The sequence below is a fragment of the Pteropus vampyrus genome, unplaced genomic scaffold (genome assembly GCF_000151845.1).
Source record: "Pteropus vampyrus isolate Shadow unplaced genomic scaffold, Pvam_2.0 Scaffold273, whole genome shotgun sequence".
Lineage (NCBI taxonomy): Eukaryota > Metazoa > Chordata > Mammalia > Chiroptera > Pteropodidae > Pteropus > Pteropus vampyrus.
In genome coordinates, this window is record NW_011889054.1 from 478020 (window position 1) to 490053 (window position 12034).

The 12034-nt window shown below is 33.9% G+C and overlaps 1 protein-coding gene across 1 annotated transcript in view; it reads left to right on the forward strand.

Moving 5' to 3' along the window:
* VPS13A (vacuolar protein sorting 13 homolog A) overlaps positions 1–12034 on the forward strand; it is a 190048-nt gene that overhangs the window by 149632 nt on the left and 28382 nt on the right. Inside the window, exons 61-68 of the mRNA XM_011375502.2 lie at positions 1417–1530; positions 2591–2736; positions 3921–4002; positions 4819–4932; positions 5764–5839; positions 5927–6090; positions 6429–6474; positions 6585–6708. Coding sequence (XP_011373804.1) covers positions 1417–1530; positions 2591–2736; positions 3921–4002; positions 4819–4932; positions 5764–5839; positions 5927–6090; positions 6429–6474; positions 6585–6708 — 866 coding nt within the window. The remainder of the gene's footprint in view (positions 1–1416; positions 1531–2590; positions 2737–3920; positions 4003–4818; positions 4933–5763; positions 5840–5926; positions 6091–6428; positions 6475–6584; positions 6709–12034) is intronic.

Consider the following 12034-nt stretch of genomic DNA (forward strand, 5'->3'; position numbering starts at 1 on the left):
AATTTCTTCACACTGTTGTAAATGAAGTCAATTTCTTTGAGAGGAGTTTAGGAACTATCTATTTTAAAGTTTATTTTCCCCCCAAGGTAAAATCTCTGAACCAGAGCTTTGGAGCTGGGGCGGGGTGGCGGGGAGACTGAGGGGTAAGGGTGATCAGAATCCCAGTATTCTTAGTGGTGTCACACTCCAGCAGAACTTCTGCTCCAGGAGTGGAGGCTGAGCAGAAGAAGGAAGCTCCCGCCTCTCCCATTATTTAGCCCCAGTAGCTAGTAGCTGGAGGCAGGTTGGGAAGTGCTTATATCATGTGCCTCCCAGGAAGAAAGCCCTCCAGTTGAAGTCTAGGCAGAGAAAGGGCTCTCTCTTCTTGCGTGTACCAGTCTAGAGTGGAATTCTGGCTTGTTGAGCTGAGAGGGAAAATTGAGAGAGTAGTCCTTGTTCAAAAGCCAGACTCACTTTTCTTATTAAATTTTTATAGATTATCCTGAATAGATGTTTCATTTGCTTATACCCTAGTACTAGTCACAGAGACTGTAAATATTTATTTTTTAATAAATTTCCAGTTTCACTGGGTAATAGTCCAAAGAGCTCCTCACACTGTCATCCCAGAAGTCAATTTCCATCTATACTTTTAAAAAGGCTATCATTTTGATGTTTTTATTCATAGTTTAAAATGTGAATGTTAGGATATTGCTCAACACATAGAAGTAACTTAGATTTGTGAGTGGAGGAGTAGTGTTGATTATCAAGAGTGAAAGCACTAATCATATTGTGCAAAATTATTTTCAATGCTTTCCCCTTTCAATTATATTACTGGCCACCAGAGATATCAGCAAGGCATTTAGCAAAAAGCTAGAAGTGGACAAAAATTGTATTTAAAAATATATAGTTCTAAAAAAGTTTTGACAGATTGGATTAGTGGCCTTTGAAAATAAAATCTGTAGTCACAGAAGGAAAGAATTAGTGTCTTTTAATGCAGGAGTTCCCAACCCCTGGGCCACAACCACTTCTTGGCCTCTTAGGAACTGAGCCAGCCACATAGCAGGAGGCGAGCAAGCCAGGCTTCACCTGTTGTAGCTGCTCCCTACCGCTAGCATCACTGCATTAGATTCTCATCATCATCAGGCATTAGATTCTCCTAGGAGCACTGGTCCCTGGTGCCAAAAAGGTTGGGGACCACTGCTTTAATGGATTGGATGGAAACATAGAAGATATGCTTATCAGTTTGTGCGTGACAGCCAGAACTTTCCTAACAATAGGGATGTTAGTTTCCCTTCTGAGGCAGTAGCTTTCCAAACTTGAATAATGTTGAATCTGGATATTATAGGGGAGTATTCTGCAGTCCGTGAGCTATTATTGGCTTAAATACTTCATAAAGATAGGTCCTTTAAATTTTTAATATTTTATGTTCCTTTATAGGTTGAACTTTTTCATAAAGATATAGAAGCTTTTCAAGAAGAATATAAAACAGTTTCATTAGTAGATTCATCACAAGTCAGTCTCTATGAATACTTTCATATATCTCCTCTCAAGGTAGGGGGAAAATATAATAAGTTATTTTTATAATCCTTGATAATCTAGGTAATAACAAATTGGATCTCTTGGGGGGATGTAATAAAATTATGTTTTTTAAAGTATATAAATTCTGTAACTTCACATTTATAAATATAAATAAAGCAATAATCTTTTAGAACTTTTATTCTTGTAACTTTTACCATTAGATGGAAATAATAGTGGAGCTACCTACATATAAGCATTTGTTTATATGTTTATGTCCTGTCCTAAATTTTGAGAGCTTTCAAAATTTTGTGTATGACGTATGCGTAAGTTTTTCTTTTAATTGAGTTATAATTGATGTATAACATTATATTTGTTTCAGGCATACAGCATAATGACTCAATATTTGAATACACTGAGAAATGATCATCACAATAAGTTTAGATACCAACTGTCACAGTATTATAGTATTGCAAAGTTTTTTTCTTGTGATGAAAACTTTTAAGATTTACTCTCTTAGCAACTTTCAAATATGAACTATAGTACTATTAACTATAGTATATAAGTTTTAAGTTAATTTATAAAGTAATCTTGATTTAAGATTTAAAGATTGAATGGAAGTAAATGTAAGTTCTTAACACAAAGTCTCTATGAGTTACATACATAATACTTGAAGAAAATTATTATGCAACTATCTGTACAGGATGTGTATGCATAAAATACAAAAGTGCTTTTTAAGCAGCTTCATCCTGCTAACTTAATTCTTGTAGTTGAAACATTCACTTTAGGAAATATTTGAGTTATTTTCAACAACTTCAACTACTAGATTATTGTTATTAAGTGTCTAAAAGTTAATATTTTCCTAGGTTTACCAAAAGAGTTGGATCGAACAAGATATACCATCTTACATTGCTGAATTTAAAATTTAAAAAGAGCTGCATTAGATTTTAAATTCCTTTAACTTTCCATTTATTAATTTTGTCATAATTCTGATAATCTTATTTATGGTACAGTAAATTTAAAATAAAATTGACTTTTAAAAGTTAAAATTGTCATCATGAAGTAGCGGCTTAAATATTTATCTCTATCTCTTTAGTTGCATTTAAGTGTTTCACTGAGTTCGGGTAAAGAAGAAACTAAAGATTCAGAACAACACGAAGGATTGATCGCAGTTCGTTCTTTAAATCTTTTGCTGAAGAGCATTGGTGCCACTCTTACAGATGTGCAAGATGTAGTTTTTAAGTATGTTTAATATTCATATCTATAAATTGATGAAAAATTCATTTTATATATTACCTAAAAGTTTTATAAGTGAAAAATTACAGAATACATTGCAGATCATAGGCAAAATATGGTTTTTGCTGTTAAATGGAATATAATTTAAGTAACATATACCTGTCAACCCTTAACTATTAAATAACAGATTAATTACTAAATAACTTCCTTAAGAAAGAGGGACAGTGGCCATGAAATTTTACACATCATTTAAGGCCTGTCTGGGCGAGGGAAGGCTTGCTAAGAAGCTGTGTATGCCCAAAGATGTATGCTTAAAAGATGTGGCTTCAAGGCTTATAGGATCCAGACTCTTCAAACTCATGGTAGGGGAAAATGAAGGGATCAGTTCAAATGTTATAGGTAAGAATTTACATTTTAATATGAATCATAGTGGAAGCTATTAGAGTATCTGACCAAAGAGATTCAAAGAGTCTGAGCGGTGACTTTAGATGAGTGTGACCTTTTCAGGTAGCACATAGACCTGTCATTAAGAACATTAGTAAGAATCAATGAGTCCAGTAAAAGATACCTCAATCTGAGTAAAGTTGAGTAACAGTCAAATTAAAGAACATAGGTTTGAAGACATCTAGAATAAGATGAGATTTTTGATCTTGTTGGTGTCTTATCTGCTAACATAGCACACCCTAATTTGTCATTTGGGTCTATCTATGCTGAGAATAGGTTATAAATAAATTTACCTTGACTCATCAAGCTGTCAGCATCAGGCGGGACTTGAAGCAATTGAACCCTGGCCATTCTTCAGCACCCTCTTCTACTTACCTTACTGTATCAAACATTTTCTTTGCATGCTATGATAACACAGAGTTGACAAATATAAGTTCCTGTCCATGCATGGGATCCAAGGGGCCTCTGAATCCCCTAAATAATGTGGAAAATATGTGTATATTAGTGGCTTTTCTGGAGATAAAATCCATAGCTTTTATCAGATTTTTAGCCCTTTCTTTGACCATAATGTGCAGAGATGTATATAAGAGAGTAGATTTTCTGATTGGCATGGGAAAAATGTACTAAAAGGAAAGATTTGGAGAAAAATTTAAAATAAATAAAACCATTTATTAATATTAAAAACTTTCTCTAAACATACACACACATATATATATTTGTTTATACATTTATATGTTGTTTTTCAGACTTGCATTTTTTGAACTCAACTATCAGTTTCATACAACATCTGAACTACAGTCTGAAGTAATAAGACACTATTCAAAACAGGTTTGTCTGAGATTATTTTACAAAGGGATAGTAATGGAAAATAGTGAAAATAGTGAAACCGTATGTGTCTGTACATGTATGATGCAGATTTGGCAACAAAATTAATAGTCGTTTTTAAAATATTAAAACGTTTTTTATTTTCAGAATTGTAGAAAGAAATTGAGCCCAACCACCATTTCAGTTTTTTGTTCTCCTGTGTTTTTTAGGGACTGACTGAACTCTTTTCTGGATCAGTACGGACTAGACATAAATATTTAAATAAAACATTAACTAAGTAATTCACCACACTTATGAAAAAAATAGGTTCAGGGGAAACTATTGGTAACTGATGAACACAGGATACCTTTAATATAATTAAATTGTTGAGTGTGCTAAATGTTTTAATTGATTTTTTCTACATCTGCAAATACTCCTGTATTTTATGATATAAGTTATAGAGCATCTGAGACAGCTGTTGTATGATGGACAGATCACCAAGCATGACTCAGGTTACCCCCATGTGACCCTGGGCATCATTTGACCTGTGTGTTTCTACAGTCTATAAAATGACAGTCTATAAACTGTCACACATAGTTGTAAAAGTGAAAGCATTTTGAATATTCTAATGTTTTATGTAAATATGTCATTTCATATACTCTTAACACCAAATTGCTTTTTAAAAACTAAGACTGGTGGTAAATAAGGTGATATATATGTTAGGTACTGAAATTGGTGATAAGAGGTGTTAGCATGAAAAACTGGATGTGTGTACTGAACGTAAGAAAAAATATTAATTCTGATTATCCAAATTGATTAATGCTCATATTTCATTTTTAGGCCATTAGGCAGATGTATGTACTCATTCTTGGACTTGAAGTTTTGGGAAATCCCTTTGGCTTGATTAGAGAATTTTCCGAAGGCGTAGAAGCATTTTTTTATGAACCTTACCAGGTAAAATCATTATCTGTGCATTGTACAACATATCACATTAATACTTTTGAATAATGATGCATTTCAGTTGTTAACTTGAGTAGTGAGTGTAAATAGATTTTAGGAGACACAACACAAGGACATTATTTTGCAGTGAACAATAGTAAGAGCTTTTGAGAAATTTGGGGGAAATTTTTACCTTTTTCCTTCAAAATTTAAAACTGAAGACTTTACAAAAATACAAAACTATCCTGAATTTTAAGAGTTCTGTTGGAATATTAAAAGTAGATAAACTTTACACTATAGTAGAAGGAAGATTACCATAGACAGACAGTTTTGCTTTGCACAATAGTGTGGGACAGTAAAAATAATCACGCAACCTGGCACTGTGCAAAGCAGTCTTAATCAGTAGCAAAAGTTATGATTGTTGTCTGTCCCTGAAATATTTCTGTCAAAACATCCAAAACTCTTCTACTTTCACTTATAGGTATACATGACAATGAAAAATAAAGTAAAACTCATATTTATTTTGTAGACTATAATTTAAAACACTAGCTACATTAAGAATTAAAGTGTTCTTATTTATTTTTTTAATTATCAAAAATAGTTCATGCTCGCCTTCTCATATAACAAATATCTTTCGTATACTTTGGTGTACAGTTGTACTCCTTTCTAAATTTGGATTAACTTCCAACGTTTTATCCTTTGCACTTGCAAAGTCATGAAATATCTCTGAGACTTCTGTCACTTTCTCTGGGACATTTTTCTCACTTCTGTTTTTCTCATTTATATCAATACTTTCACCTTTAAAAGTAAACATAACTTTATTTGTTATTATTTTTTGCCCTTTAGGGAGCCATCCAAGGTCCAGAAGAGTTTGTTGAGGGGATGGCACTAGGACTGAAGGCATTAGTTGGTGGAGCTGTTGGTAAGAAACAGAATGCTTCCCAAGTATGATTATGCTAGGAAGTAATGCTATATTTGCTTTTACTAAAGATATTATAATTTCCGCTAGGCGGATTAGCTGGTGCTGCCTCCAAAATCACCAGTGCTGTGGCTAAAGGAGTAGCAGCCATGACCATGGATGAAGACTACCAACAGAAAAGAAGAGAAGCCATGAATAAGCAACCAGCCGGTCTCAGAGAAGGCATCACTCGTGGAGGAAAAGGCTTAGTTTCTGTAAGACATTTCCCAGTGTTGTGAACATGATAGGAAATATCTTTTAACATCATAGAAAATACCTTTTAAAGCCACATTCTGTGAATAAGGAAATGGACATATAAATTTTACTCCTTTTGGATGTATTATTTGGATGTTGCAGGAACAGTGAATTGTGACCTATATAAAATATGTCAGTAGCCTCCAAAAGCATTCTATTTAAATAAAGTGCTTAGGAAATATGTTAATTCTTATGGTATCTAGAAAGCAGATTCTCTATTTTTTCTGTAAGCCAGACTTGGTTCTTTAAAGCATCATGTGAAAATATTGTAAATTTTTAATCGTACTTTTCCCTCTAGGGTTTCGTAAGTGGCATAACAGGAATCGTTACCAAACCAATCAAAGGCAAGTATAATGGTTCCTTTGGGTGATATATATTACTAAGTCTTTCACAGTTGTTTCTATTTTCATTCTTGATCTAATTATCTAAAACTTTGTCTTTTTTTCCTTTCTAGGAGCCCAAAAGGAAGGAGCAACTGGTTTCTTTAAAGGTGTTGGGAAAGGTTTAGTTGGAGCAGTTGCAAGACCAACTGGAGGCATCATAGACATGGCTAGCAGTACATTTCAGGGAATAAAAAGGTAAATTCTCTTTGATGTAGGATATGAGTAAAATGCTTAAATTATGAGAAATGAAATAAGCATGGTGTTTGCTCAAGGCACTTAGGAATCCTGTAATATGGCAAGTGGCATATAATATTCCTGATTCCTTTTGATACTTTTTAAAGTTGTTGCCATTGCATCATTTCTACTTAATAGATTTCTTCTTTATTAGTCGTTCATTCCCAGCAACCTTGGCAGGAAAGGTGTGGCAAGCAAGCTTTTCCACTGCCTGCGTCAAAATACGTTGTAATAGTGTAAAGCAAGCTATATGTCACTTATAAAATTAGCAAATATATTCTGTCTTGTTTTTTGAGAAACAGAGAATGGCATTTTGTATTCCTGGTTCAAACTCAGCCATGTTCACCCTTCCTTTATGATCTTATTTTGTTATGAGATTATTACGTCTTTTTCCCCTATTTCTCTTCCTTTCCACAATTTAAAAACATGGCCTCTATTCCTCCAAATTAAATTTAGCTTAAGACTGAAATTTAGTATTTAAATTATTGTGACCTTCATTCTAGAAATTTGCAACATACACAACAATTTTGATTAAATTCTTGCTAACAAGACCTAATTTAGAATGGTAGATGGGTTTATATCTCCCAAATCTGTTTCCTTTCATATTTTCTCTTGCTTCCCGCTCTATAGGGGTAAGTATTGTCATCATATGAGCTGTGCCTCTTAAGTCAGTATTTCATACTTCTTACCGTAATTGAGCGTTTCCAGTTTATAATTTAGAAGTAAGATTGGGGAAAAAAGGTTCAGTCTTTTCTACCTGTAATTTCAGTATCACAAACATAATGTGTTGAGTCATAGTCATCAGAAAAGCTCAAAAGTCGTGAAATACAAGGAATTCAAAATATATAGAGAGCTATGCAGGGGCCTGCCCAGAACTGATAGAATAACCTTATATTTATCTAAAACCTTGTAATCTATACCCAACTATGTTACCTTGAAGGATTAAGGGCAAAAAAAAACATTTTTAGAAAAATAAGACTTAAGAACTAATAAAGGTTGTACTTACGAAGGACATCGGAAGCAGAAAGAAGTGGGTTACAAAAATCAATGTAAGAATATAAATTGGTGGATAAATCTAATTGAACTGTATAAAAACAACATTAGAATCAAAATGTTAAAAACAATAAGAAAATCTGAGAAGATAATGATTGACTTTAAGCATTTTAATATAATTTCTGAAGAGAATATACTATGTATATCATATAAATATATGTATATACACTATATATACAGAAGAGAATTACTATATAATATTAGATGAGACAGACCTTATGCCAAAATAAAGCATTAGATAAATAAGATAAAAAGAACAGTTAACCAAGAAGATAATAAAAATTTTGAACTTGTCCTCATAATAGACTCAATCTTTGTAAAGCAAAAATTGACAAAATTATAAGAACTTTACAAATCTTCAATGATGGTGGAAGAATCTAACATTTCTCTCAATAATTGTTATATCAGGAAGACAAAGTAAGTAAAATGATTTGAACACAGTTAACAAGCTTGATCTAATACACACATGTAAATATTTATTGATTCTGCACATTTTAGGGAGCATATTATATCTAGACACTATTTTAATCACTCAGGGAACCAGAAATGAACACAACTGGCAAAATCCTTATTCTCATACAGTTTACATTCTAGTGGGAGAGTAATAGAAAAAATAAGTAAACTGAAAATATATGACATGGTAAATGGTGAAAAATTTTATGAAGACAAAGCAGAGTAAAAGATAAAGAGATCTTGGTGGGGAGGAAGAGTGCTGTTTTATACATAAGATGTTCTGGAAAGTTTCACTGGTGAGATTAAATTTGAGGAGAGACATTAAGTAAGGGAGTGAACCATGTGAGAAGAATCTCCTAGGCAGGAACAGCAAGTAAAAATCCCTGATGTGGGAATACGCGTGGCCTGTTTGAGGAACAGCAAGACCAGTGGAACTGAAGTAGAGTGAGCAAAGGAGAAAGTTAGAAAGGGTGCTATCAGAGAATGAACAGAGGATCAGATTATATATGGCTTGATAAGCCACTATAAGGACTTCGGCTTTTTTTTAAAGTAAGACAAAAAAAAAGAAAAAATCTTTGGAAGATTTTGAACAAAAGGATTGATGTGATCTGACTGCTACATTGAAAATAAACCACAAAAGGACCAAGGCAGAAATAGGGGAACACTTAAGAGGCTTTCGCAATAATCAGTGAGAGATAGTAGTGATTAGACCAATATAGGCTAAAAGTTGGAGGGTAGGGTTCATGTTCTGCATGTAATTCGAAGGTAGTGGTAACAGGCTTAGTTGATAAATTAGATTGTGGGATAGGAAAGAGAGAATCATCAAGGTTAATTCTAAAATTTTTTATCTGAACCACTGGAAGGATAGGGTTGTCATCTTTTAGGAAAAGAGGGGATTAGAAGTTTGGGTTTGAATGTATTAGGTTGAAACTATCAGACGTACAAATGTTGGGTTTGAATGTATTAGGTTGAAACTATCAGACATACATCAAGTAGTTACTGAGTATAGGAGTCTAATGTTCAAGAGAAAGGCACAAGCTAAAGTTAAAAATCTGTGATTCTTCGAGCCTGTAATAGGGTATGTAAAGCCATAAATTTGGATAGGATCACCTAGGGAATAGAGTGGAAAAGAGACAAAAGGTCTAAGACTTGCCCTTAGTCACACCAGCACTTAGTAGTTGGGGAAATGTGGGCCCAGCAAAGGAAACTGAAAAGAAACAGACATTAAAGTAAGGGGGATAAGGAAGAAAGTAGTGTCCCAGAAGCCAAGAAACAGACCATCGTAGCTTGTACTATTGTTTAAGAGAAAAGAGAAATCCCCCTCCTCCATTCATCTTATATGAGAGTGTTAATTAGGAAATCAAATGTGGCATTTACAGCAGAGGAATCATTCCCATCTCTTCTTAAAATACTCTTTCCTCTATTGTCAGCATGGTCACTTTCTTAATTGTCTTCCCAGTGAGGCCTACCATAGCCACCCTAAAATTTTAGTTTATCCCTTACCCCCACCCAAGATACTTTATATTGCTCTTCTCTCCTTTATTTTTCTCTCTTTAGCTCTTATCACAGTTTAATACACTGTTCATTTTACCTTGTTTATTTGTCCCCTGCTAGAATGTAAGTTCTATGAATGCAGTAGTTCTTATGTTTCTTCAGCACTTAGAATATTGCTTGGCATGTGGTAGTCTTTTTTTTTTTTTAATTGAGATCATTGTAGAGCCACGTGCAGTTGTAGGAAATAATGCAGAGAGATCTTTTGTACACTGTTATGTTTCCTATGGCTGTGGGAACAAATTATCATAAACTTGATGGCTTAAACAACAGAAAGTAGTTTTTTCACTGCTCTGGAGTCAGAAATCAAGGTGTCAGCAGGACTGCACTCCCGCTAGAGGGAAGAGTTTGCCCCTTGCCTCTTACACCTTCTGCTGTGGCTGCAGACACTTCTTTGTTGCGATCACATTACATGAGTCTCTGCCTTCATCTTCACATCACCTTCTCCTTTGTATGCCTAATCTCCCTCTGTCTCTCTCTTATGAAGACACTTGTAGTGGTATTTAGGGCCCACTTAGATAATTCAAGATTATCACTTCATCTCAAAACCCTTAAATTAATCACATCTTTATAGACTTTACCGTGTAAAACAATATTCAGAGTTGCCAGGGATTCAGGCCTGATATCTTTGGGATCCACTATTCAAACCACTACATATACTTTGTCCAGTTTTCACAATAGTAATACTTTGCAAAACTATTGTATTATGTCACAGTATGACATTGATACAACCCACCGATTTTATTCAGATTTCCCCAGTTTGACTTGTACTCATTTGCTTGTGTGTGCACTAATTCTATACACGTGTGTTTTCATGTGTTCTCCACCGGTCAAGATACTAAACAATTCCAGCACCACAAAAATACCTTGTGTTGCCCTTTTATAACAACATCTGCCCCCCTCCCATATAACCCCATAATCTATAATGCTGTTTTGAACACTCTAATATATAGTCTATTTAAAATTGAGATATAATCCACATACTGTAAAAAAAAAAAAAAACCCACCATTTTAAAGTATACATTTCAGGTAGTTTTTAGTGTATTCACAAGGTTGTGCAAACATCACCACTATCTAATTCCAGGACAATTTAATCACCCCAGTAAGAAACCCTGTACCTGTCAGCGGTCACTCACCGTTCCCACTACTCTCAGCCAATAGCCACTACTATTCTACTTTCTGCCTCTATGAATTTGCCTATACTGGACATATCATATAAACGGAATCATACAGTGAATGTATGGCCTTTTGCGGCTAGATTCTTTCATTTAGCATGTGATGTTTTCCAGGTTCATTCATGTTGTAGCATAAATGAGAACTTCATTTTTTTTTTTTTTATGGGTAAATATTTCATTGTATGGATATACCACCTTTGGTTTTCTGTTCGGTAGCTGATAGATACTTAGGTTGTTTCCACTTTTTTGACTTTTATGAACACTGCTGCTAAGAACATTCATATTTTCAATCCCTTTGGGTTTGTAGTATTTAAAAGTGGAATCACTGGGTTGATACGGTAACTCCAGGTTTAACTTTTTGAAAAACTGCCAAAATGTTTTCCATAGCACCTGTGCTGTTTTACATCCCCACTAAAAATGTAGAAGTTCCCAATTTCTTAACATTCTAACACTAAATATTTTCCATTTTGCCTTTTTTTTTAATAGCTTACCTATTGGGTGTGAAGTAATATCTCATCGTGGCTTTGATTTGCTTTTCCTAGTGACTAATGATGTTGAGCACTTTTTCATGTGCTTATTAGCCATTTGTTATTAGCCATTTGTATGTCTTCCCTGGAGAAATGTCTGTTCAGATTCATTTACATTTTTTAATTGAGTCACTTATCTTCTTTATTGTTGAGTTGTAAAACATCTTTATAAACTCAGAAAACTAAACCCCATTTTCTCCTAATTGTGTATTGTCTTAGCTTTTTTGGTAGTGTCTTTTGATGAAGTCTAATTTATCTGTATCTTTTTAGTTGCTTATACTTTTTTGTGTCATATCTAAGAAAACATTACCTAGTCCAAGGCCATGAAGATTTACACCTACAATTTCTTCTAGCTGAGTTAAAGTTTTGGCTTTTAAATTTAGGTCTTTGATCAATTTTAACTTATTTTTGTATATGAAGACAGGTTGGATCCAAATTTATTCTTTTGTCTGTTCATATCTAGTTGTTCTAGCACCGTTTGTGGTAAAGACTATATTTTTCCTACTGAATGGTCATGGTACCCCTTTC